This window comes from Labeo rohita, chromosome 1 (assembly GCF_022985175.1).
Source record: "Labeo rohita strain BAU-BD-2019 chromosome 1, IGBB_LRoh.1.0, whole genome shotgun sequence".
In the NCBI taxonomy this organism is placed as follows: domain Eukaryota; kingdom Metazoa; phylum Chordata; class Actinopteri; order Cypriniformes; family Cyprinidae; genus Labeo; species Labeo rohita.
In genome coordinates this window covers 48420884-48447335 of record NC_066869.1, presented here as the reverse complement: position 1 = coordinate 48447335, position 26452 = coordinate 48420884, and the positions used below count along the sequence as shown (strand labels likewise).

Below are 26452 nucleotides of genomic sequence, written 5' to 3'. Positions count from 1 at the left end.
CAAGTGTAAAAAGAGGAACATACATATGACCCACAGAACTGTAGAACCAGTTTTAGGCAGAGCAGGTCAAAAGTTAAGAGGAGATTGAAAGGTGTCCTATTATGTTTTTTTTTTTTTTTTCTATATTTAAAAATGAGACTTTGATGTGCAGTGTAAACATACAGTAACTTTCAGAACTTCCTGCTCAGTCCAAAAGGAGCATTTATTGAGCTGCAAAACCAACTAACATAACTGACATAAGTGGACTCTTGCTAAACAGATAAAGTAATAAAAACATTTATGGTATGAACAGCTTTTAACCAGCTTTTAGCTGTTGCATTGTGCTGTAAAGTGTGTTGTAAAATTTCAACCGCTCCAAACTGACCAGATCTGAAATGTTATGATTCATTGTTCAAGTGTGTAAGTGAAATCTTTTTTTTTTTCTCTCCATGCTTTTGTCTTTGGTGGCAGATTTCTTTTACATTATGAGATGGTTTTTTTTTTGTTTTTTTTTATTAATAAAAAGTAGTTTTATATTACCACTGGCTATGATGATAAAAATATAATCTGTAATAAATAAATTGGCAAATATATATATATGGCTGCTTATTATGCTGTTTCAGCAATTTTAAAGGAAAAATAAATATAATTGCATAATTCAACCAAAATGTTTATGGATCAGTACATTACATAAAACACTATTCCACCTAAACTTCTTGAATCTGTAGGCCTGAGCATGGGCTAAACTTCTGATGCATTGTGAAGGACATGAAGTCCAAGAGCTCTGTTGACTGACAACAGACAGCAAATGGTTTACAAAACATAGACAAAGTCTCGCAAATTCACAATTCATAGCACTTGATTCTGCCCACATATAGAATCAATTTAATGCCAAAAACCACAGATGACAGTCATGAAATAAAGAAGTGGCCAACAGTCATGAAACTAGTGGAGTGCAATTATCAGTCTTTGAAATACCAGCTCACACCAGCATGAAGTGCTATGCAGGTCCTGCTGGTTTATGGTGGTTTAGTCTTGGTTTTGGTAATGCTGGTCAAAGCATGTTTTTTCCTGGTTAAGGAAGCACCAGCACACCAGCATTCAGAATATGCTGGTGATCAGCCATGCTGGTCTAGTTAACAGGGAACATAGAAATCATTCATAAAATTAGACAACAGACAAAATAAAAGACGCTGATATAGACTTTGCTCCTATGAGTCATGTGAGTGCCAACCCGATCCTCTATAAGACTAACAATTTTATCCTACAGCAAGGAGTGAAGTATGTAAACAAATTTTTTGGCTTCAAAGCAGCCATAAAACATTGGACTGATATTTATCAGAGTGGGCTGTTTGTTCAGTTCCAGCTCATGACTGCTCATTCCACCTCCAACGGCCCCAAAGGCTACAAGCAGAGAAAATGAAAGCTATCATCAATTTATCTTCATATATTTCATAGAAACCAAGCTGTACTCTTTGGTCTGTTTGTGGAACTGCTCTGGCAGCTTTCCTGTCCTTCTGTTTAGGCATGAACAAGCTGCTTTTAGATTGTTTACTATTGAATAAGTGGACATGTCTTAGACTTTTTGCACAAAAGCAATGGAGAGGTCAATGTAAATTGTGTTAAAAATGTACTAAATAAAACTACATTAAAAATATACATTAATATAACATATTTATTAAGTATATAAGTAATAGCAAAAATATTAGTTGTGGATATAAACATAATACTGGATAAATTGCTATTGGCAAGTTAATAGTTCTATCAATGAATAAAACACCCAAACCAGTCCTTCTCATTAAGGTCACCACCAAAATGACTTACCTGAATGGATGAAGGTTAAATAAATGAAAGGTTAAGGATGACAGGTGCTAAACCCCTCCCTAAATATCTCAGATCTCCTCCCCAAAACACAGGTGAGTTGGCGGAATATAAATTTTGTGAACTTGTCTTGGTCACACAGGCACTTGTGTCTCCAGAAAGGCCGACAGGACTTCTAAAATCCAAAATTTGGGTTGAAATAAACTGGGAAGATGGGGCTTGGCGTGAGTGGACTATTGTTATCTCCATCATATCTTGTGAAACAAGCTGCATATGTTGTGTTTTGGATGCCGGTGATCTGGTTGGGCCCAAACTGGATGCTTCATTAGTTTAACTAGCTGTGGTCAACAAGCTTTACCAGACCATGCTGGTTGATCAGCGTCACAGACTAGCACCAAACCAGCATAAGCCTGCATGGAAACTCATGCTGGTGTATGCTGGTCCTTTCCACAGCAATTCCAGTCACTTTGCTTGATTGGGTGTTTGATTTGTTGTATAGATTTCATCTTTTACTCTCTTCCAATCAGGTAAGGTGTTCTTTTGTGTCACATATATGTTTTTATGTTTGTTAGACGGGGAATGATAACTACACGTTGACGGCAACGTCTGAGAATGAACACAAAAAGACAAAGAAGGGTAAAAAAAAGAAGGATGTGAGCGAACTGAAGAAAGAAGTGGAGCTGGTGAGAAATTAATGTATACATTACATATCTGAAACTATAGCCACCAAGAAACGTTTCTCATCTATACTCATAAAACTACATTATTTCATTATTTTCTGCACATTATTATGCTGTACAAAATTTTGATTTCTAGATTTTTTTGATATTTTTGCTCTTCTGCAGGATGACCACAAGCTGACATTGGATGAACTTTCTCGCAAATACGGCACTGACATGAACAAGGTGAGCAGAGGTGTAATGAGAATTTTAGACGTTATCTTTCAGTCATTTTTTGTGCTGCTCCAAATTGTCTGTATGAAATTGTGCTGTTTTCATACAGACAATTGACAAACACTAGTTAATGATCATTATCTTTTAGTTAAAAAAAAATGCATAAACTGGCTTGTTTTGATAAAACTGAAATGTTTTAGGTTAAAATACATGTCCTGTTTAATCAAGACACTGTACTGTTTTGGCATTGCATAGAAATATGTGTAGGTGTTTACAAATGAAGAGTTCAGATGCAAAACCAGCTAAAAGCCATGAGGTAACGATACTGAGTGAATGGTCCTGACACATAGTATATGCCCATCAAATACTTTTACTTCAAACTCGCTAAATTCCAGTCATTACATAGAAACCTATACAAAGTAGCCAGAAAGAAATGCTAATTTTAAAGAAAAATGTCAGATGGATTTAGGAGCTTTTGCATCTGAACTCTTCAAATGTTGTTAATTTCAAGTAGCCTCTAGTTTTTTTTTCTGCATTGATGTAATTACTCAATGTTCATACTCTATGGCAGGGCTTATCTTCATTCCATGCAAAGGAGATCTTGGAGCGTGATGGGCCAAATGCCCTGACCCCGCCTCCTACGACTCCAGAATGGGTCAAGTTCTGCACGCAGCTCTTTGGTGGATTCCAGACACTGCTGTGGTTTGGTGCATTTCTTTGTTTCACAGCATATGGAATCCAGGCTGCCTCTGCGGAAGAACCGGCGAATGACAATGTATGACAGAAAAAAAGTTTTATCTTCATTTTTACGAACTGTACATTATCACACAGTTTGTCAATTTCTAAAAACCTAACTGTGGTTTTGCAGCTGTACCTGGGACTTGTGCTTGCTTTTGTTGTCATCGTCAATGGATGGTTCTCGTACTATCAAGAATCCAAGAGCTCTAAGATCATGGAATCTTTTAGGAACCTCATTCCTCAGGTACAGCAGTGGCCACTTATAAAACATTTTATGTTCAAACTTTGCTTTCCCGTGGCACAAAATCACTCATTGTTCTGCTGTGGTCACGTAGCAAGCGTTGGTGATTCGTGATGGAGAGAAAAAGATCATCAATGCTGAGGAGGTAGTTGTAGGTGATCTTGTGGAGGTCAAAGGTGGAGACCGAATCCCAGCTGATCTCCGTATCATCGCATCACACGGATGCAAGGTAAGATCTAAAGCATTTCTAAATGTCAAACACGATATATCCCATCAATGCGTTTTTATGAGACTTGGCTTCTACCTTTTCAGGTGGACAACTCTTCCCTCACTGGTGAATCTGAGCCCCAGTCTCGTGCTCCTGACTTCTCCCATGATAACCCTCTGGAGACAAGAAACATTGCATTTTTCTCTACCAACTGTGTTGAAGGTAACAAAAAAAAATATCTGTAGTATGTGAGATATTGAATACTGGACAAGCTGAACAACTAAATTCCTACCGCAAGGTACCGCAAGAGGGATTGTCATCAGCACCGGTGACTATACCGTCATGGGTCGTATTGCATCACTCGCCTCCAGTCTGGATGGTGGGAAAACGCCAATTGCTAAAGAGATTGAGCACTTTATCCACATCATCTCTGGTGTAGCCGTCTTCCTGGGTGTGGCCTTCCTAATCCTGTCCTTGCTACTTGGATATGGCTGGTTGGAAGCTGTTGTTTTCCTGATTGGTATCATTGTCGCTAATGTCCCTGAAGGTCTCCCTGCCACTGTGACTGTAAGTCAGAGTGACTGTTTAGTTATACTTTGGATGATTAGTGTTTCAGAATTTTTTTAATCAATCAATAAATAAATCCTGTTCATATTTTAGTATGCTTGAGCCAATTTGCTTATCTTGTGTCTACTTATGTAGGTGTGTCTAACTCTGACCGCCAAACGTATGGCAAAGAAAAACTGCCTGGTGAAGAATCTTGAAGCTGTGGAGACTCTTGGCTCGACCACCACTATCTGCTCTGACAAGACTGGAACTCTGACCCAGAACCGAATGACTGTCGCTCACATGTGGTTTGACAACCAGATTCATGAAGCAGACACCACAGAGAACCAGAGTGGAAATGCATTTGACAAGAGCTCTGCTACTTGGGTCGCCCTCGCACGTATCGCTGGGCTTTGCAATCGTGCTGTTTTCCGTGCTGAACAGAGCCACCTCCCAATCCTTAGCGTGAGTTTCCCTCTAGTGGTCTTAATATCTATGTGAGCTACATTATGACTTGCAACTTCCAGTAGCCAGTTTAACTAGTGAATCAAATGCAATCAAATCTGTTTTGCAGCGAGAGACAGCTGGTGACGCCTCAGAGTCTGCCTTGCTGAAGTGTATTGAGCTCTGCTGTGGTTCAGTCACTGAAATGAGAGAGAAGTACACAAAGATTTGTGAGATCCCTTTCAACTCCACCAACAAGTATCAGGTATTTTTCTTGAAGTGTTCTTTGGAGATGTTGCGGATTTGTCTGGTCATCCTAACAGCTCTTCATATGCCTTTTCTAGCTCTCAGTCCACAAGAATCCCAATCCCTCAGAGTCTACGCACCTGCTGGTGATGAAAGGAGCCCCTGAGAGAATCCTGGATCGATGCTCAACTATTTTGATTCATGGAAAAGAGCAGCCTATGGATGATGAAATGAAAGATTCATTCCAAAATGCATATGTAGAACTTGGAGGTCTTGGAGAAAGAGTGTTGGGTAAAGCCACCTTACTAAGTTTTGACTGCAGAAGAGAATTAAACCAGAGAATAGTAATTTACAGAACTTAATGTTCTCCCGTAAAGGTTTCTGCCACTACAGCCTCCCTGATGACCAGTTTCCTGAGGGTTTTGCATTTGATACTGAAGATGTGAACTTCCCAACTGAGAACCTGTGTTTTGTTGGCCTCATGTCCATGATTGATCCTCCTCGTGCAGCTGTACCGGATGCTGTGGGCAAATGTCGGAGTGCTGGAATCAAGGTGTTGTCATCATACAATCAGATAATAATTACTTGTGACCATTCAATTACAGCTAAGATTATTCATTCAAAGTAATATAAATTAATGACTCTTCTCATACAGGTTATCATGGTTACTGGAGACCACCCAATCACAGCAAAAGCTATTGCAAAGGGTGTCGGCATCATCTCTGAAGGCAATGAGACTGTGGAAGACATTGCTGCACGTTTGAACATTTCTGTTGAAGAGGTCAATCCAAGGTAAACCAATTATGTCAAACAGTTTCAGATATGGAGTGTGGAATTGCTCTAGATATCTAATGCAAAGTGTATTTCTAGAGATGCCAAGGCCTGTGTGGTCCATGGTGGAGAACTGAAGAACATGAATGATAGCGACCTGGATGAGATTCTCAAACACCATACAGAAATTGTGTTCGCCAGAACTTCTCCACAGCAAAAGCTGATCATAGTGGAAGGTTGTCAGCGACAGGTACTGTCAGATAGTTGTCTATCAGATCCTGTTGATCCTATCAGAGTACCATTCTAATTCGTTTTATTTCTCCTATCAGGGTGCCATTGTAGCCGTAACCGGTGATGGCGTCAATGATTCTCCTGCTCTGAAGAAGGCTGACATTGGTGTCGCTATGGGTATCGCTGGATCTGACGTATCCAAACAGGCTGCTGACATGATCCTTCTAGACGACAACTTTGCCTCAATTGTCACTGGAGTAGAAGAAGGTATGATATTGAAATCTTAATTTAACTGATGAATGATAAAGGCTACTTAGATACTTATTTCTCAAACGTATCTTCCACTTTAGGCCGTCTGATCTTTGACAACTTGAAGAAGTCCATTGCCTACACGCTGACTAGTAAGATCCCTGAGATGTCACCCTTCCTCTTGTTTGTTCTTGTTGGTATTCCTCTACCTCTGGGCACTGTCACCATTCTTTGCATTGACCTGGGCACTGACCTGGTAAGAGAAATTACTATTACTGTAGAGAACTTTAAATGATGCATTCTGTTTTTAATTAATTTTAAACTGTTACCAGATTCCTGCTATCTCACTGGCTTATGAAAATGCAGAAAATGACATCATGAAGAGACAACCCAGAAATGCTCAAACAGACAGGCTGGTGAACGAGAGGCTAATCAGTATGGCATATGGTCAAATCGGTAAGCACGTTCTTGCTTATAAAGAGCAAATACACTCTAAAAACTGCTATTTTAAAAACAACCCAGCGCTGGGTAAAATATGGACTAGCCCAGCCTTCTGGGTAGTTACCCTACCACTGGGTCAAAACAGCCCAATTGCTGGATTTGTCTATATTTTACCTTTGTTGCCTTTAACCCAGCATTTTTTAGAGTGTACTCTTAGTCTCAACATATATGACAATGGGCAAGCAATTAATTTTATCGTCTTGGTTTTTCTTTTTAGGTATGATCCAAGCAGCTGCAGGGTTCTTTACTTACATTGTGGTTATGAGTGAGAACGGATTCTGGCCCAGTTATCTGCCAGGACTTCGAGTTGGTTGGGAAGACAGATCTATCAGTGACCTGGAAGATAGCTATGGCCAACAATGGGTAAGAGTCAAAGCTTTGGCAAGCCAAATGTGAAATAACACAGCTTCTATAGTATAGCACTAATCAGCCTTTTAAATCTTTTTATAAACATTGCTTTGTTCTTGTGTGTTTTATTTGTTTGATGCAGACCTTTGAGGCCAGAAAGGTTATAGAGTCCACATGCCACACAGCATTTTTCATCAGCATTGTGGTTGTGCAGTGGGGTGACTTGGTCATTGTAAAGACCAGAAGAAATTCCATCGTACAGCAGGGAATGAAGTATGTAAACAAAAGGGATGCAATCAAGCTTCAAGGAAGCCATAAAGTATTAGTGGACTGTTTGTTCAGTTGCAGCTTGAGGCTGCTCACCTCTAAAGCCTAATCATAAATTGTTCTTTTCTTCTTTCCAAGAAACAAAGTCCTTATCTTTGCCTTTTTTGAGGAAGGCGCTCTGGCAGCTTTCTTGTCCTACTGCCCAGGCATGGACGTTGCCGTCAGAATGTATCCTCTAAGGTGAGCGAACACAAGTAATTGCGATCTTCACATTCAGATCTTTTCATTCGAATAGCACGAGGAATTGAAACATTGATGTTCTTTCATGCAGACCATTGTGGTGGTTCACTGCTGTCCCATACTCACTTATCATCTTCATCTATGATGAAGTTAGAAAATACCTGCTACGACGGAATCCAGGAGGTAATAACAGATTTTCTCTACAGTGTTTCATTGCTTTAAGAGATTAAGAATGAAATCTAATTTCATTGCTATTTTGTTTTCAGGCTGGGTGGAAAAAGAAACATACTATTAAAACAAGAAGATGTACAATTTTCCAGAGACATTTTTCTCAAAGTTATACAGTTCTGTGTTTTTTCAGCAAATAAATGTTTAATAAATTTTATTGAGCTGAATCTCTGTGTGTTTGTGTGTGTGTTTTATTAATCTAGAACAAAACATAAAAATAGTGACCATGCAAAAAGTATGCACAGGGCTTATAAAATAACAAATAATCTAAAAACCATGTAGAAATTCATCATAGAGTCATGGTGTAGTTACATCATCTACCAGCAGGGGTCTACTGATAGACAATCTGATAGTCAGCATTTAAATCAGTATGTAAAAAAAAAAAAAAAAAAAATTTGCCTATTCAGTGCAGCATAGGCTCACATGCTCAATGCTGATTCTCCACAAAGTTTAATAGGCCTTTATAATTGCACTGCTGCATTTAGCAGACTTATTTAATCCAAAGTCGCTTACGTTGTTTACATATATCAGTCTATATTTATTAGTACTTGCCTTCTCTGGGAATTGAGTCCATAATACTAAGAGTTTCAATAGCTTCTTGGTATCATAAAGGTCATGTGGCATGTAGGCTGTGTGAGATGTGTTTATACATATCAGTGAAACCAGCAGAACATGCTGAACACCACCAGTCAAACATTTCATCATAAAAACTTTTTTTTTTTTTTTTTTTTTTTTACAATGATGTCACTATCAGCTGTGTTATAAACTTTTAAGGAAATAAGCCAAACATGTGGGCTGTGAGGCTCTGTTGACTGACTAAACAGAAAATTGTTTTCAAAACAAGGGTAAGGTCCGAACAAAACTAGTAGTGATTAATTATTCGCATATATGGTAGCAGTTTGATTTATCAGATTTATTACAATTTAGTCATTCTTCACTTACCTTTGAAACTGACATTTGGCTATCCAAAAAAATAAGAAAGCATCTCATTTTGAAGGTTAAATGAATGTTAAAGCTAGACGACACCTGTTAAACTCCTCCCACATTTTCCTAAACTCCTCCCTTAAAGTAGGTGAGTTGACAGGGTACAAATTTGTGAACCTGGTTTGGACACATGGATTTGTCTATCTGAGTGGCTGATGGAAGTATTTCCTGTATATTATAAGTATAAATTGTAATAAGGAAAACAGGGCTTGGTGTAGGTGGATTCTCAAGTGCTGGTATGACGTAGAGGGTGAAATACAGTCATTTTGATTATTGCATTATGAATTTTGAAAGCTGAACATTTTAAATTGTAGTTTGAGGGGAAAAAAAATCTACCACGTGCCACCACGTTACTTTCTGGGGTTTTGATTCAAAATTCCTGCTTCTTCATGTTTCTCACAAAGTTTGTATTTACTTGCCTATTACTCTGTCAGATAAAGTGTACTGCATATCAAATATTACTGAACCCTTTATATATATAAAAGGTAAATATCAAGTTTATACAAGTACATACGGGTATATATTCATCAGAAGAGCTATAGAATGGCAACTATATGAGCACTTCCTTTTCAACTAAAGGTGACGACCTTAGAAAGAATGGGGATTTCCTAACCACAGCACATGGGTGGAGCAGTAGATAGTCATTTCTTTTGCTCATGTGGAAACACTTGATTAAAAAAAAAATGCCTGTACACTATCAAGCAGCAAGTTTGTTTGACGTGTTTATGAGAATGTGTAAGAATGATTTTTCCAGTAACATGGTATGCAGATATGCAGGAAAAGATCTATTTCTGACTAAAAAGCTGTGAGTTTTCAGTAGAGCAAAGGCGTCTATGATGAAGATGGAGGTTACAGGTGACGTGCAGTGCTTGTCACAACTGTTTTCAACTAACGTGACCTTGCTAAGATTTCTATCAATTATTCACTCCAAGCATTTGAAAAAAAATCCTGTACATCTTGTCTAAATCTACACCTTCCTAAAACTAATCTTTGCCTTGAGAAATGGATAAAAGAGCAGGTTTCAAGCTTTTCTCACACAGTTAAAGGTTAAATGATGGTTCACTGGACGGTTCACTGGCCAAATTACAAAAAGCATGCTTTGAGTCATGCATTTTAAAAGACGAGAACAGTTTGTTGATTCTGACTTGGTGTCATTCTCTGGATAATGAAAAAGAGTTGAATAACCTGTTTTAAGAAAGACTGTTATTTGTGATTCTAAAAGAAAGACAAGCGCATTGTTCTAACAGATGGATTTGTTTTAAAATTGTAAAATAATTTAGGTTAGATACACAAAGCAATAAATACCAACTGTAATGGAGATATGCATGAGGCAGCAATATTTAGACTTCAGGTTAGAATTTAACACCCTACTAAATTTAATGTAAATAAAAACGCCTTACAGTCTCACAGCTTACAGTGGCACACTCTTTATAAAGGTTCCACAACTTTTGAAATTACTTTATGGATATTGTCCATTTCAGAAGTCATTTCATCACCAGAATAATCAGTATGTTGTTAGATACCAATACAACCTATTGAACACACTGTACTTCAGCCCCTCACAGCCCTGCTTTCATCCGTGTCGAAAATTAAATATGGCGCTAGCCTGAAGGTCTATAGCAATGACAATGATGTCCTCTGTTATCATTGTTGTGATCTCTGTTCTGGTTGGCGTTTCCATGCACCTTGTATATAGTTGGTAGCATACTGTATTCAGTGTAAATAGTCTTGGTGTTTCTGCAGTGGGTTGGTGCCTTTTCCTTGAGGTTATCTTTTCCTCCTGGGTTTGGTTAATCATATGACAGTTTTTATTTTCCTTATAATTATTTCAACTTTAGTTGAATTTGGGCTGTTTTTCTCCAAATATTTAAAACCTTAGGTCACCCAAGAATTAATTTTGTCATCATTTACTCACCCTCAAGTTGTTCCAAACTAATGCAACTTGATGGTTCCGGTACCTTCAGCCACGTGACACTAATGGTACAATATGTTTTGACGTTTTGAAGGACATGAGGGCTGTAGAGACTCTTATCAAGAGTTATGACTCTGTTGCATAAGAACACTTTCTTCTAAATGTCTTTTTTTTTAACCTATCTATATTGTTAAATATCTCCAACCCTACCTAAAACAAGAAAATACTCAGGTTGTAATATCATATGTAACTTACAGGTGTGACCAGACTTGTTTTTAGCCTAAACAAAGAGAGATTTCATTGGAAAGGTAATGTTTTCTCAAGAAGAAAGTCTCACTGTCAATGACAGTGACTTGCATTTATTAACACTATATACTCAAAATATATTTTCATAATGTTGCAGAATCTGGTCATTTTCACCAATATGATCAGTGGAGCTGGAGCTTTTGTCTCTAAAAATTTGTAAGAACATTAAATAGAGTTTAGTGGAAATAGTAACCCAAGCCATTTTAGTCATGCATAAACATATAAATAGTTAATTTATACATGAACAACATACAACATCCACTTTTATGATGTAATATTTCTATTCAGCAATGTTAATAGGTTTATACACTGAAAACAATCAGAAACAGTTCACATAATTTCACAAAGAAATGCTAAGTAATGTTTTCAATGATTATTTATTTGTGGGACACACAAACAGGTAACAAGAGTTTTGGAAAACAATGCAAATTAAAAAGCAATCATTCCAACTGTATTTGAATGATAAGCGATGTTTGCTGCACCCACATCTGTGCTGGAGACATACATGTGGACTAAACTTTAAGACACTGTGAAGGACATAAAGGCTGTGACAGTCTATTGACTGACAACAGATCTTTTTCAACATTAACACTGAGAAGGTCCTATATAATATGCAAATTTTAACTTTTAACGATGGATTCTGCCATTGAACAGAAGCAAATTAATTCATTAGATACTTGGGCATCATTTACACAGTCATTATTTTACTTCATGTAAAAATGGTCAAAGGTGATAAAAATAAGAAAGTATGCAATTATTTCATAAAAGAGTTTTGGGAAGCTGAACAAGGTTATCTTTTCCCCACAACTTAAAAAAAATAACACTGTTGATTTCATAATCTAGAAACAAAATGAAAAATCTGTGCAGTGCTGCCAACGACTTCCTTAACCCGAATAAAGCAAGCTGATGGGCGTGCACCTGACCTCGCTCTGGTTGATGTGTGCATGCACTCTTCTGGGAGAAATGCCCATATAAAAAAATCCGCCCTTTATGACTTCATACATAGCCATACTTGAAAAAAACTTTCCGAAAAAACAATCCGCCCTTTATGACTTCATACATAGCCATACTTGAAAATACTGCCTGAAGGAGTGTATTTGGAACCAAAATACTCTGTCATAATCCAACATGTTTTTTATTAAACTTTGGCCATGTTTAGCATGAGAATCCAACTCTTTAACAGTGTAAATAAGTCAGAATGCATGAAATAGCAAGTCATTTATCTTGAGTTATCCTTAGCAAGACGTCATCATTTACTCACCCTGAAGTTGCTCCAAACCGGTATGAGTTTCTTTCTTCTGTTGAACATAAAAGAAGATATTTTAAAGAACCAAAAGAAGTAACCAAACAGTTGATGATCCCTATTGACTTCCATAGTATTTTTTTATTTTTAATTTTTTTTGCCTTACCATGGAAGTCAATGGCTAGTGTCAATTAGTTACCCATGTTCTTCAAAAGTGGATACAGTAACTCAAGCTATTTTAGTCATGCATAAAAGTATAGACAGTTAGACAGTTTAGTAATGTTGGTTTTCAGTATTTTCTTGTTAAATCTAACCAAAAAATCATTTTGGATTACTCCCAATAAATGGAATGAGCTGAATATTAAATATTGTACATATATCAACAAATCCTACAATAAACACCACAACAGTTTATATTAATATTTTAAATGTATTGCAGATTTTAACTAGTAAATCAGAGGGAACAACAATGACAGTAAGTTTATGCATGATGGCCATATTCTGACAATCCTGGTCATCAGTTTATTCATCATAAAGGCTCTTTGGGATTTCATCACAAAATTCTTTGCATTTCTCAACAAGGCTTTTTCATTTATTATTCAAGTGTGGGACATACACATCAATGCAAACTCAAGAGAGAAATCATTCCAACTATATATGAATGCAAAGTGATGTTTGCGGCACCCACATCTGTGTGATGCTGCTGGAGGCATAAAAGTGGACTAAACCTGAAGGCAGTGTGAAGGACATGGAGGCCTTAACAGTCTTTTGACTGACAACAGATAGCATTAACATGTTAAAATGTCCTATATTTAAAGTGCAAAGTGATTCATTAGATATTGGGGGCCATAGAACACAATTTATAGATCATTTTCTCCATGTAAATGAAAAAAAATGTTCAAAAGTGACGCAAACAAGCCATAGATCTACTGATAAGACAACAGTTAATAAACCAGTCCTTCACCTGGGTGTCAAGAAATGACCTACCTCTATAAATAAAGGTAAAAGAAATCCTAGAACTAAATGATACCTGACAAACTCCTCCCTATATTTTGCCTGAACACCTCCCTATTAAACAGGTGAGTTGGCAGTGTATAAATCTGTGAACCTGGTTTGGACACACAGGGACTTCAGCCTCAAATTCTGTATCCAAGACCAGACTCCTGAAATCACTGAATTTTTAGTGAACAGCAGTAAGGAAAATGGGGCTCGGGGTAAGTGACTAAAAGCTATACTGCTGGATTCATTGCTTCATTTCTTTCATTATGCATGCATTTCATTCATTTAAGGTGATTTTTTGGGAGATCTGGTTGTGTGTGTTATATATAGGTTTTGTTGTTTTATGTGTGACAGACAGGGAAGGATGAGTACAAATTGGCAGCAACATCAGAAGATGGAGTCAAAAAGCCCAAAAAGGGGAAAAAGAACAAAAAGGACATGGAGGAACTGAAGAAAGAAGTGGAACTGGTAAGAAATCATTATTGATTTCTGATTAATTGAATGATTAATTCCAAAATCCACACTGGATTGGTGAATTTCTTTGCTTATTTGCATATTCATTACCTTTCTGCAGGAAGACCACAAGTTGACCTTGGAAGAGCTTAGCCGAAAATATGGCACTGATCTGACCAAGGTGAGTATGCATTATCATCCAGAATGATGCATTATTTCTATTTTCAATCATTTATGTGAAATAAATGATTACGTTTTGTGGAAAATGACTTACCTTTTTGTTGGCAAGGGTAACAATGCATCTGTAGCCACATATTATTTCTGAGCATCAGTTTTCTGTACGCCTTTAATTGCTCTATTTTTATAACTTGTGGCAGGGTTTGACCATTTCCCGAGCAAAGGAAATCTTAGCCCGCGATGGACCAAATGCCTTGACTCCACCTGTTACGACTCCAGAATGGGTCAAGTTCTGCAGACAGCTGTTTGGTGGATTCCAGACACTGCTGTGGATTGGTGCATTTCTTTGCTTCTTTGCATATTCCATCCAGGCTGCCTCAGAAGAAGAACCAGCAAATGACAATGTATGAGAAAAAATATTCTGTCTATATTTCTACATTTGCATAAATAGTTCATATGTCAGTAAACCTAGTAACGTCATTATTTACATAAACCCTGAGCCATTTTAAGAAAGGTATGTTTAATTAATTAAAGATCTGAGCTCTTAACCATAATGCTCTTGAACAATGTGTTTAATATAACACCTCTCCCAGTGAATTATTCTCCTAATAAGTGTTCTGCAAACTTTGGATAAACAAATAAAACTGATGACTAATTATGTTATTTTCTTGCAGCTATATCTGGGACTTGTGCTTGCTTTTGTTGTCACAATCAATGGATGCTTCTCATACTATCAAGAAGCCAAGAGCTCTAAAATCATGGATTCGTTCAAGAACCTCGTTCCTCAGGTAGAAAAATGTAAATTTTCTATATGCCAAAAATAGTTTTCACAATGTACAAAGGATATTGATGTTTATGTACATATATTGTCATGTAGAAAGCCCTGGTTGTACGTGATGGAGAGAAAAAGGTCATCGACGCTGAGGAGGTAGTTGTAGGTGATCTTGTGGAGGTCAAAAGTGGAGACAGAATCCCATCTGATATTCGTGTCATCTCTGCACATGGATGCAAAGTAAAAACAGGAATTTTACAGCAAAAATATTGCATTCTTGTATTAAATATAACAAAAATATGTGTTTTGCATACTGCAGTAAGAGTTTTCATTAAACATACCTACTTGCTTTCCTTTCCAGGTGGACAACTCTTCCCTCACTGGTGAATCTGAGCCCCAGACTCGTAATCCTGACTTCTCTAGTGAAAACCCTTTGGAGACAAGAAACATTGCATTTTTTTCTACCAATTGTGTTGACGGTATAAAGTTCAAATAGCTTTATGGATAAAATGAATGCCTCAATGTCTTAAATGATGCTTGAACACAACAATATTCAATAGGTACTGCCAGAGGGATTGTCATCAACACCGGAGACCGTACTGTCATGGGTCGTATTGCTACTCTTGCCTCCAACCTGGAAGGTGGAAAAACACCAATTGCTAAAGAGATCGAGCACTTCATCCACATCATCACTGGTGTAGCCGTCTTCCTGGGTGTCACCTTCTTCATTCTCTCCCTGATTCTTGGTTACTCTTGGTTGGAATCTGTCATCTTCTTGATTGGAATCATTGTTGCTAATGTACCTGAAGGTCTCCTTGCCACTGTAACTGTAAGTCAGAGATGCACACTTCTAAAGCCAAAGTAGGCTTCAACTGAGCCAGAAAGTATTACTTAACTTGTAACTTAATGTAGGTATGTCTGACTCTGACCGCCAAACGCATGGCGAAGAAAAACTGCCTGGTGAAGAATCTTGAAGCCGTGGAGACCCTTGGCTCAACCTCCACTATCTGCTCTGACAAGACTGGAACTTTGACCCAAAACCGAATGACCGTTGCTCACATGTGGTTCGACAGCCAGATTCATATCGCAGACACCACAGAGAACCAGAGTGGAACCTCATTTGACAGGAGCTCGGCTACTTGGTCTGCTCTTGCACGTGTTGCTGGCCTTTGCAATCGTGCTGTCTTCCTATCAAATCAGAACCATCTCCCAGTCCTTATGGTGTGCTATCTTAATATCCAGAGTTTAGAAATACATTGAAAATGCATTTAAAACCTCCCAACTTTCAATTGTGAATATACATTCTTACTAGTGTCGTAGAGAGTGGCAGGTTTTCTTATCAAAAACATCTGTTTTGTAGCGAGAGACAGCTGGTGATGCCTCAGAGTCTGCCCTGTTGAAGTGTATTGAGCTGTGCTGTGGTTCAGTCACTGAAATCAGAGAGAAGTACCCAAAGATTGCTGAGATTCCTTTCAACTCCACCAACAAGTATCAGGTATTTTTATTGAGGTGTTCTGTGATTTTGCAGATTTGCAGATTTGACTGGTCATCCTAACAGCACTCCTTATTTTCTAGCTCTCAATCCACAAGAATCTCAATCCCTCAGAGTCTAAGCACCTGCTGGTGATGAAAGGAGCCCCTGAGAGAATCTTGGATCGATGCTCTACTATTTTGATTCAAGGAAAAGAGCAGCCTTTGGATGATGAAATAAAAGATGCTTTTCAAAATGCTTATGTAGAACTTGGGGGTCTTGGAGAAAGAGTGTTGGGTAATGCCACCTTACCAAGTTCTCATTTGGAAAAGCAATTAATTTACAGCCACAGAAGAATGCACAGAAAACACAGAATGGTAAATTGCAGCACATATGAATAATTCTGCATTCTCCCTCACAGGCTTCTGCCACTTTTCCCTCCCTGATGACCAGTTTCCTGAGGGTTTTGCATTTGATACTGATGACGTGAACTTCCCAACTGAGAACTTGTGTTTTATTGGCCTCATGTCCATGATCGATCCTCCTCGTGCAGCTGTACCGGATGCTGTGGCCAAATGCAGGAGTGCTGGAATCAAGGTCTCGTCAGCATTCAAGATTGACTGTTTGAATATGCTGAGAATATATCCCATTTAGTGATCAAATGATAAATATGATTCTTCTGTTACAGGTTATTATGGTTACTGGAGACCATCCAATCACAGCAAAGGCTATTGCAAAAGGTGTTGGTATCATCTCTGAAGGCAGTGAGACTGTAGATGATATTGCAGCTCGTCTGAGAATTCCTGTTGGAGAGGTTAATCCAAGGTAAACTTGTAACTTCTGCCACTTACAAGAAATGTATTCCCTTCATTTCAAAGTTTAGCAAGTAGAAGTTTTCCATGTGTCTACTAATAAAAAATGTACCTTCAGAGATGCTAAGGCCTGTGTGGTCCATGGTGGAGAACTGAAGAGTATGACCTCAGAACAGCTGGATGAGATCCTCAAATACCATGCAGAAATTGTGTTCGCCAGAACTTCTCCACAGCAAAAGCTGATTATCGTGGAAGGGTGTCAACGACAGGTATCGTCAGACTGATCCTGCTGATACTAAAAGATTTTGTCCAGCAACTAGCATTTTAATGCATTCTTTCTCTGTTTAGGGTGCCATTGTAGCTGTAACCGGTGATGGTGTCAATGATTCTCCTGCTCTGAAGAAGGCTGACATTGGTGTGGCTATGGGTATTGCTGGATCTGACGTATCCAAACAGGCTGCTGACATGATCCTTCTAGACGACAACTTTGCCTCAATTGTCACCGGAGTAGAAGAAGGTATGACATTTTATTGAGAACTCAATAGGTGACGATTTAAGATTACTTTGATACTTTTCAAACATGTCTTCCACTTCAGGACGTCTGATCTTTGACAACTTGAAGAAGTCTATCGCCTACACGTTGACCAGTAACATCCCTGAGATCTCACCCTTCCTTATGTTCATCATTGCTAATATTCCTTTACCTTTGGGCACCGTCACCATTCTCTGCATTGACCTGGGAACTGATATGGTAGGGAAAATAACTTACTGTAAAACTGTAAAATGTGCATGCATTAATGTACTCCTTTATATTTCTTGCTACAGGTTCCTGCTATCTCACTGGCCTATGAAACTGCTGAAAGTGACATCATGAAGAGACAACCCAGAAATGCTGAAACAGATAGGCTGGTGAATGAGAGGCTCATCAGTATGAGCTATGGTCAAATTGGTAAGAGCATACTATTCTTTACAGAGCACTCCAGGTGTTAATTTCTGTTCGTTTCTTACATGTCTTCATATTTAAATTGTAGGCATGATGCAAGCTGTCGGCGGGTTCTTTACCTACTTTGTAATTCTTGCTGAGAATGGATTCTTGCCCTGGGATCTGGTAGGAATTCGAATTGGTTGGGAAGACAAATATCTCAATGACCTGGAAGACAGCTATGGCCAGCAGTGGGTAGGTGTCACAGCTCTATCAAACTTGACAAGTGTGAACCAACATTTTTATAGAAATATCAGTCTTTTAAATAAGTCTTTTAAATCTTTTAATTTGTTTGTACTTGTCTGATGCAGACCTATGAGAGCAGAAAGATTGTGGAGTTCACATGCCACACAGCCTTCTTCAGCAGTATTGTAGTTGTGCAATGGACTGACTTGCTCATCTGCAAGACCAGGAGGCTTTCCATCTTTCAGCAGGGAATGAAGTATGTACACATCAAATAAGCCATAAAATACTGGCCTAATATCTATCAGACTGAATTGTTTGTTCAGTTCTAGATCATTGCTGCACATTGTAGCTCTAGTCTGGCCAGTTTTATTGATCATTATTTGTATGTCTTTTCTTTCTTAGGAATAGAATCCTCATCTTTGGTCTGTTTGAGGAAACTGCTCTGGCCGCGTTCTTATCCTACTGCCCAGGCATTGATGTTGCTGTCCGAATGTATCCACTGAAGTAGGTGGAATCTGAAAGCTTTAATGAGACTTGTTTACCTCTCCTTGAAAAGGCCATACATTTCTGTAAAGCATTTTTTTAAATTAATTAACCCTGTTGTCTTTTTTCATTTAGACCAATGTGGTGGTTCTGTGGCTTCCCATATTCATTGCTCATTTTCATCTATGATGAAATTAGAAAATATCTCCTTAGGCAGAACCCAGGAGGTAATATGTCCTTTCATTATATATCTAACATTTCTGCTTCCCAAGCATCTTTCAGTCTCTCATTCACTCTTGGGGCACCATGGTTAAATGCGTAACCTGAGATGTTCCCCTTCAAGGGAACTTGCATTGCGTCCTCTAGTGCAGATGTTTTTAACCTTTTAGGACATGCTTTTGGCAGAAGTAGAACATGCTTTTGGTAGAAGATGCTCAGGAGGAAAATCAGAAAGGCATGGTGTTGGTGTCAATGCTGGTGGTCAGTCACCTTCCTGAGGTCCCCTCGCTTTCACTTAGTGTCACGCCTCCTCTGCACTCAACTCCTGGAAAGGTTTGCCATGCAATATTTCTGGTCCTGCCTACGATCCTCAGATCGTGACAACCTCCTCAGAGGTTTTAGGGGAAGACTTGGTCCGGTAAGGAATGTACCTCTCGCCTTAACAGAAAAGCCTGGAAGGCAAAAGTGGAGCATCAAATAGAAATTTCTTATTTTTTCTCCCAATGTCAGCTAAATTTAGCCACACACGTCTCACCATTGCCACCATTACGTCATTGCTTGCCCAATAGCAGCAGCAGTTTGCTTAGCAGCACGGAGAGCCAAATCCTTACTTCTTGATTGCCTCAGAGGCAAACCCTTATCTTCATCCATGTCTTCAAGCAGGTCAAGCTTGCAGCATGGCCATAGCGTGCAAAGCCCCCCCGCATGACCCGCTGCCACATATGCCCTGCCATTCAAATGCCTATGTGGTCTGAAGTGGCTTGGATGGCAGGACAGGAGTCTTCAAAGAAGGTGACTCACTCTGGGAGAGATAACCCACAAGCATCTCTTCCACAGGGCGCATCTTCACATATGCGTGTTAAAAAAAGATGTCAAGCAGAATATGGTTTTACCCAATTCAGTATGGAGATCAGAGAAAAAGGGAAAGCACTATTCGTAGGACCAGCTGACCCAAGTGAAAGAGCATTTGAATCTCGTAGATCGCTTAAGCCTGTGGTAGAAGATCTATAAAGATCCAAACCCTTCTCAAACTTCTCTGCGTGCTCAACCTGCACATCCCACGACGTGAGTTTCCGCCGTGCCTCGGCAGCAGCGGAACCTGAGCTACGAGACGCAGATGCCTATCCCACATCCCTCCCTCAAGAATAAGAGCAAGTGTGAGTGGAGCTTTCTCATTGAAAAGGTATCACAATAAACGCATTGAGTACCCTAGAGCACTGAACATATGTGCTCCTTACCAAGACACAAGGCAAAAAGTCAAGCGAGGGCTTTAGGAAGTGTGTCCTCAGGTGACAGAAATCTGGGACACGGAGGCACACACTTCCTAAAGCCCTCGCTCGACTTTTTCTCCACGGGGTTTCCACACACGCGGAACAAGCAAATGGCTTTTGAAGACAAAAAAGTTGATGACGTGCATTGCAGGAGCCCTCTTATACTTCTGGGCACTCCGCTCATCACGTAATGGGTTGCGCGGTAAACATGGCATACTCCATAGTGCCCTCTAGAGTATGCTGTGCAAGTTCCCTTGAAGGGGAACTTCTGTTTACAAATACTGTAGTTTGTTTTGTTTAATTCTTTTTAGAGGTTAAGAATGAACTAACAGTTGTGCTGTTTTGTTTCAGGCTGGGTGGAAAAAGAAACATACTACTAAAACAAGGACACTTTCTTTTGGGAACCTGTACAAGAAGACATTAATTTGTATATTTTCAAAATGAGTTTTAAGTAAATAAATGTGTCAGATTAAAACTAAAACTGAATTTGTTTGTGTCATTAAAATTTTGTTTATGAAACTATAATGATTAAAACTAGTATCCAAGTAACTTAAAAAAGCCAGTGCACAAAAGTATATGTAATTGCATTTACTGCAGCAAAATACAATCCACACTCTTGGCATCACTAAAATACAGAATTCAGCGAACCCTTGAATGATCACCAAGACAAATGAAAGAAAAATATTTCAAATATTCAGTTTCCAAGTATAGCAGAGCTTAGGCTCCGCCCCTGCCTTCATCTTCAGTCAGGACCAGCTGAATCTGCATCCCCAGGATAGGGACTAAGGACAGGGCCTATGCCTAACTTTCACATACATCTACACATAGTTGTTGTAGCTTGCTACTCTTTTAATCTGTTAATTCTTTATGCAATAAATGTAAACATTCACCTGCCTTCTGAGTATTTCTGATAGAATTGAGCTCTTATTAAGTGTTGAGTCAGTTTAAACAAAACATTAGTGAGAAAGATGGCTGAGTTAGTGCTATTTTTTCTCATGCCTGGTGAACCACCTATTCGTGGGTGAGCTGGTTTGGTGGTTTCACAGTATATCTCACAGATGGCACAGCCTACAGAGCTGCAAAGAAGCCACAGGAGTTTAGTTTTCTGTAGCCACTGTGGCTCTAGCTCTCACAATTCAAGGGCGTCCTGCATGAGGACAGTCATGAAGGAAGTGCCTAAAAAAAAATCGCTTTGCTGTCGGCACCAATAGCCTAGTGGGCAGCACACCAACCTATAGTGCCATTGTGCTCCTGGCATCCTGAGTCCTGGCTCATGGACCCACCCCCTCCCTCTCTCTTACTTTGCTTCCTGTCTAAATACTAACCTGTCCTAATATAGGCAATAAACAAATCTTTGAAAAAAAAATCACTTTGCTAAAGCCGATTAGCCCCTGCTACACAAGTATCACAGAAGCAACAATGGCCTGCCTCTAATAACTGCAATGAAATGAGTACTGTGCTTCTAGGTGAGGTGAACCTTCCACTGTTAATGGATACAAGTGCTGTAGCATCTCTGCTGAATACCAGTACATACCCATTCTTTTCACATTTGCCACATCTATCTATGGTTATCTATGCTTGGTGGTCTTTGAGTCCCAGTCCGCTATGGCCCCAAACACCTGTCATCATTTCCTTCTATATTCCTGAGTGGGGTGCCAACCTCCTGCGACTGGATTCTTTTAGAGTGCCACTACATTCTTCCACCAGAACCCTTCCAAACCACAGCACCCCACCTCAGTTACTAAAGATAGATAAGCCATGTAACTGGACTGCAGCATGCTCCAAGGCTGTCCATATGATGATGTCCCAGCTTAACACACCACCCATTCTAGCTCACTTTGACCCTGACAGTCCAACTATTGTCACCTGTCAGTGAGTGTGAAGCCCTTGCCTGTGTCTGGGCTACTGAGAGATGGCACTTCTTCATGGGTGGTGTTTCAATGTCCACACGGTCCATCAGGTGTTGACCATGCTTCAGTTTCTGTCTCAGGTCATAAACTTCTGATCCTGCACAGATGGATTGAGCAGCTGAGACAGTATGATTATAAGCCGAAGTTCATGGTGGGGAGGGAAACCATCTCGATCCATCGACACATCTGCACCAGCAGCCTCAACAGGCAGTGATGTCAACCCAAAGAACTGCAGATGGAATCCGAGCATGACCTCTCACGAACCCTCTGACTTCAGCAAACACGTCAGAGTGTTCAGTTGCATTTTTTCCTGATAATGGCAAGAATTGCTCTGTCATTTTTGATTAGAGTGATCAGAACATCATTCGATACTGTAGAGGATCTACTTCTATTTGTATTTACTCACACTAACAACAAAATGTTGTTGAGAGACATTTGTCTTGGGTCAATCTTAAAGACACAGCCAGACTTTGGCCACAATGGAACATGATGCATGTGAACTACCATCAACTATGGGTCCAAAACTTGCACATGTTACAATGGATTTGGTCTGTACCCCTCCATCTCAAGCCTTTGTAGAAAGAATACAGTACTTTGTGTTTGCGGACATCTTTGATCTACACTGTGAAACAGAATGACCACCTCCCTGGAGAAAAGAATCTTCTGAAAGTTAACAAAAAATCCTGTCACTAAAATCAAATCAGAAAACAATAACCACAATATTTCTAATGCAAAAAACACATGCACACACACTTGACTTATTTGAAGACTGTGTAGTCTGTTAGTTCACGTAATATTAAAACTACATACACATGTTGGAAACTGTGAAAATTGTGTTCCAGTCTGTTTCTGCATTTCTGGAAATCCGTTCTAGACTGCTCAGACTGGATTTTGCATTGATTTTTTGCTTATGTCACTTTCTTAAACCACACAAAACATCAACATGTCAAACGCTGTTTGTAGATAACATGCTGAATGTCTTTGTAAAAACAAAGTTGTGTTGTTGCAAAGTGCAGGTCAAGCGGAAAATGGCTATATTGCTTAGTCTACACATCCCTTTGAGTTTTGAGACCATGCCCTCCAGCTTCCTATTTTTTTACCGCTGACTCATAAAACAGTATAATCTAGCGCAATAGCACCATGTTGTCATCTGTATTGCAAACTGTATTGCTGTTATTGTTGTTTTGACACAAGCATACCAATGCAACGTTATTGCCATAGAAACTGGAACTGCTGTTTCTGTACATTTGTTTCATGATTAATTCTTTTGTAATTAGCTTGTAATTAATTTGTTTCACTTGTTTAATGACATCAAAACAATGACTGTTTGTTGTATAATGTCTGATGTGTTTGTACTATGCTTATTTACGAATACAGTTCCCACAGTGTTAAGGTGTTAAAGCGTTTAGGCGTTTAGGCATTTAGGCGTTAAGGCGTTGTGGTGTTATGGCGTTAAGACGTCAAATGTGCAAAAGACATAAAAACGTCCATTCTAAAGAACCAACCTGTGTCTGTGTTGTCATAAGGAGAGCTACAGAAACCAGTAAAATCAAAAAAGCACCACGGACACAAATCGGATCTGAACAAATGTGATACACAGTGTGAACAGTCAATAATTTAAATTGGATTCCATTCGGATATGAACACAAGAACTAAGGCTACAATGTACAGCTCCTGAGACCTGGCACTTCCGATGCACATGGAAAGTAGTGAATGTTACATTGTATCATTTTTTCTTAACTTCAGAAAAATTCCTATTAAAGTTTCAAGAAGATCAAATTAAAACTCACTGTTCTGGTGTCCCGTCTTGACTTGGGGGCCCAAAAAAGCAGGAAGAATCAAGAGAGGTGGCAGTGACGATGCTGGAGAAACTGCTGGCAGAGATGTACCCAATTCATGGTTAAAAGGGGGATTTGCTGGTTTAGACGTTCAAATTGTATCTGCAGTTAAGATCATCAGAAAGAAGAGAAAAATAAGATGCTCTTTTCACAATTTAATTTCGGACAATCAACAGTTATTATAATTAATACAGCAAAGATAATTCAGACACAGTTATTCACAACTTCTTCACACACACAGACACACACAAAGTTTTTTTTTTTTTGCCACTTAAACCATTAAGAAAATAACTGCAGTGCAGAGAATTGCAGTGTTAACATCACATAATAGCAATAGTTTTTTGGTTACCAGTCCCAGTATTGAAAATATTTTTTTCACATTTGCCATTATTAACTTATTCCATGAATAAAAGTGTCAACCAATATAGTGGTGCTGAAAGTTCTTCATTTAATGTAAGTATACATTATTGTAGCGCACTATATTTTTCATTTGGGTTAAATGTTGTAATGAGGGAAAATATTGAGTTTGACTTTAAAAACATTAAAAAGTATATATATGGTGGAGTGGGGGAAAATGCCCCACTACTGTTTTTCCTAAAAATAAACACAAGATAAAATCAAGATACATTTTTATTGTAACTATGGACTACATTGACAAGACTGATGTAGAAGTTTTCACCATGAAGCTTACACTGGTGATGCACCGAAGAGAAAACGGATTTCGCAGTAAATTATCTAATTTTCAGCAGTAAGAAAAAAGTGTTTTAAAGCTTGTTTTGTAGAACATCACATTTATATATCATATGAGAACAGTAGGGCCTGTAGATAGGGAGCATTAGTTATTTAATGAAAATATATTAATCTTTTTTTTTTTTCAACAGTATGAAAAAAAGAGAATGGGTATGTACTGGTATTCAGCAGTTAAAAAAATCTAATCACATAAAAAAACTGGACATTTTTCATACTTTGTTTTTAATTTATGTCATTGTCACTAAAACTATAATAACCTTTCTGAACACATGCAATGGGCAATTGCATACGATTGCAAAGGGCAATTACTGTAGTTACTCTGTTCTGAATATCAAATCCTTTGTTTTTCCATCAAATGAATTCTAACTAGCTGGTTGAATAAAAATATTTGGATTTTATATTCAAAAATTACCTCAGGTTAGCATCAGGTTGTTAGTTAGCTAGCCAGTTAGCATCAGCTAACAAAATGTTTCAAATAAGCTATTATATTTCTGTAATTCATAATTATTGATTATATTCTTTTTAATTTTAAGCTAAAACTGCCTGTACTATGATTTTGCTGTAAATGTTTAAACAAAATAGCTTTGTCAGACTTAATTTAATTTGTACCAAGGGGGCGTTTTACCCCACCTATGGGGCGAAACACCCTCTTGGTACAAATTACTTTTTTGTTAAAAAATTTAATAACTTGAAAAGACATTTTTCATACTTTGTTTTTAATTTATGTCATTGTCACTAAAACTATAATAATCTAAATTTGTTCTCACAGAAAAAAGATTACACAGTCCTAAAGGGGGGCGTTTCCGCCACTCTATATATATAAAAGCACAAAAAGTGATAATAATGTGAATAATAAATATTTGAACATCATAATATAATAACAGGTTTCATATAAAGAATGTACAACACTTACAGTCACAAACAAATGGATCGTTTCAAAGCTTACACAATTCTCAAATAAGTTAATTTCTTTGCATCTCATGATAACTTACCTGACAAATAACATTTAAATGTTTTATAGCTTATATACCAAATTTTATATAGCAAAACGAATTCTATTTTGCTTAAACAACCTGTTCAGGTATTTGCTAGCCATCCAGTTAATTTCTTACCTTTGAACTCTGCATTTTGCCGCTTTTTGAATTATCCAATCAGAAACTTTCCAGAGCCATTCCACAAACCTCCAGTTCTATCAAACTCTTTAAAAAGTTTTCTGACATATATAACTTAACATAGCATGGCACTGAAGAAAACGCTAACCTAATATGCAGTGATTCCGTCCCTTGAGTGAACGCGCGAACATTTGTGCGTCGGTTAAAACAGAGAGAGGAGGGGGCTGCGTAACGTGCGGGTATCTGACGCAAAGAGATAAAGGCGGTTATTTCAGGGGGCGGGAACTACCAAGTGTCAACATGCTTATTTTAGAGTTTTGGGTTTAAATCTCCTGCTTCTTCCGTTTTGCTTCAAAATATGCATTTACTTGCCTATCACTCAATTAATGTAAATACTGCCAGATAAAGTATGCTACATCAAATATTTTTGTAATTATATTATTCAAAATAAGCAAAATATGTGTTTTGCATATCACAAATCTAGCTTCTGTTTTGTTTTTCTTTTGTTACTTCTTTATGCATTTGCATAAAATATTCATAAATGACGTGCTGCTATATTGGATCTTTGAACAAATTTGTTTATTTTTGTAAGAACGAACAAATATATATATAGTATATAGG

General features: G+C 38.3%; 2 protein-coding genes and 1 long non-coding RNA gene across 3 annotated transcripts; 2 read left to right on the top strand and 1 right to left on the bottom strand.

Annotated features, from left to right (window-relative positions):
* The first annotated feature begins 1918 nt into the window (after positions 1-1918).
* LOC127171119 (sodium/potassium-transporting ATPase subunit alpha-1-like) lies at positions 1919-8113 on the top strand. The gene is made up of 22 exons (XM_051119568.1): positions 1919-2024; positions 2373-2483; positions 2646-2705; positions 3265-3468; positions 3562-3675; positions 3767-3901; positions 3985-4102; positions 4179-4447; positions 4583-4891; positions 5001-5135; positions 5215-5407; positions 5494-5669; positions 5772-5908; positions 5987-6137; positions 6217-6385; positions 6469-6623; positions 6700-6823; positions 7086-7231; positions 7359-7489; positions 7622-7723; positions 7815-7906; positions 7990-8113. Exons 1-22 carry the CDS (start codon positions 2013-2015, stop codon positions 8016-8018), a joined length of 3072 nt encoding a protein of 1023 aa, XP_050975525.1. The 5' UTR covers positions 1919-2012; the 3' UTR covers positions 8019-8113.
* Positions 8114-11511: 3398 nt separating this feature from the next.
* Positions 11512-26059, bottom strand: LOC127171263 (uncharacterized). Its single transcript, XR_007828489.1, has 4 exons — positions 25832-26059; positions 23922-24071; positions 15139-15228; positions 11512-15020 (listed from the first exon to the last, which is right to left on the bottom strand). It is a non-coding gene; the product is annotated as an uncharacterized LOC127171263 (long non-coding RNA).
* On the top strand, positions 13465-20707 carry atp1a1a.3 (ATPase Na+/K+ transporting subunit alpha 1a, tandem duplicate 3). The gene is made up of 22 exons (XM_051119555.1): positions 13465-13610; positions 13750-13863; positions 13970-14029; positions 14226-14429; positions 14700-14813; positions 14903-15037; positions 15159-15276; positions 15358-15626; positions 15710-16018; positions 16158-16292; positions 16373-16565; positions 16690-16865; positions 16957-17093; positions 17199-17349; positions 17429-17597; positions 17677-17831; positions 17906-18029; positions 18112-18257; positions 18374-18504; positions 18651-18752; positions 18867-18958; positions 20573-20707. The coding sequence occupies exons 1-22, from the start codon at positions 13599-13601 to the stop codon at positions 20599-20601; spliced, it is 3075 nt and encodes a 1024-aa protein (XP_050975512.1). The 5' UTR covers positions 13465-13598; the 3' UTR covers positions 20602-20707.
* Positions 26060-26452: the final 393 nt, after the last annotated feature.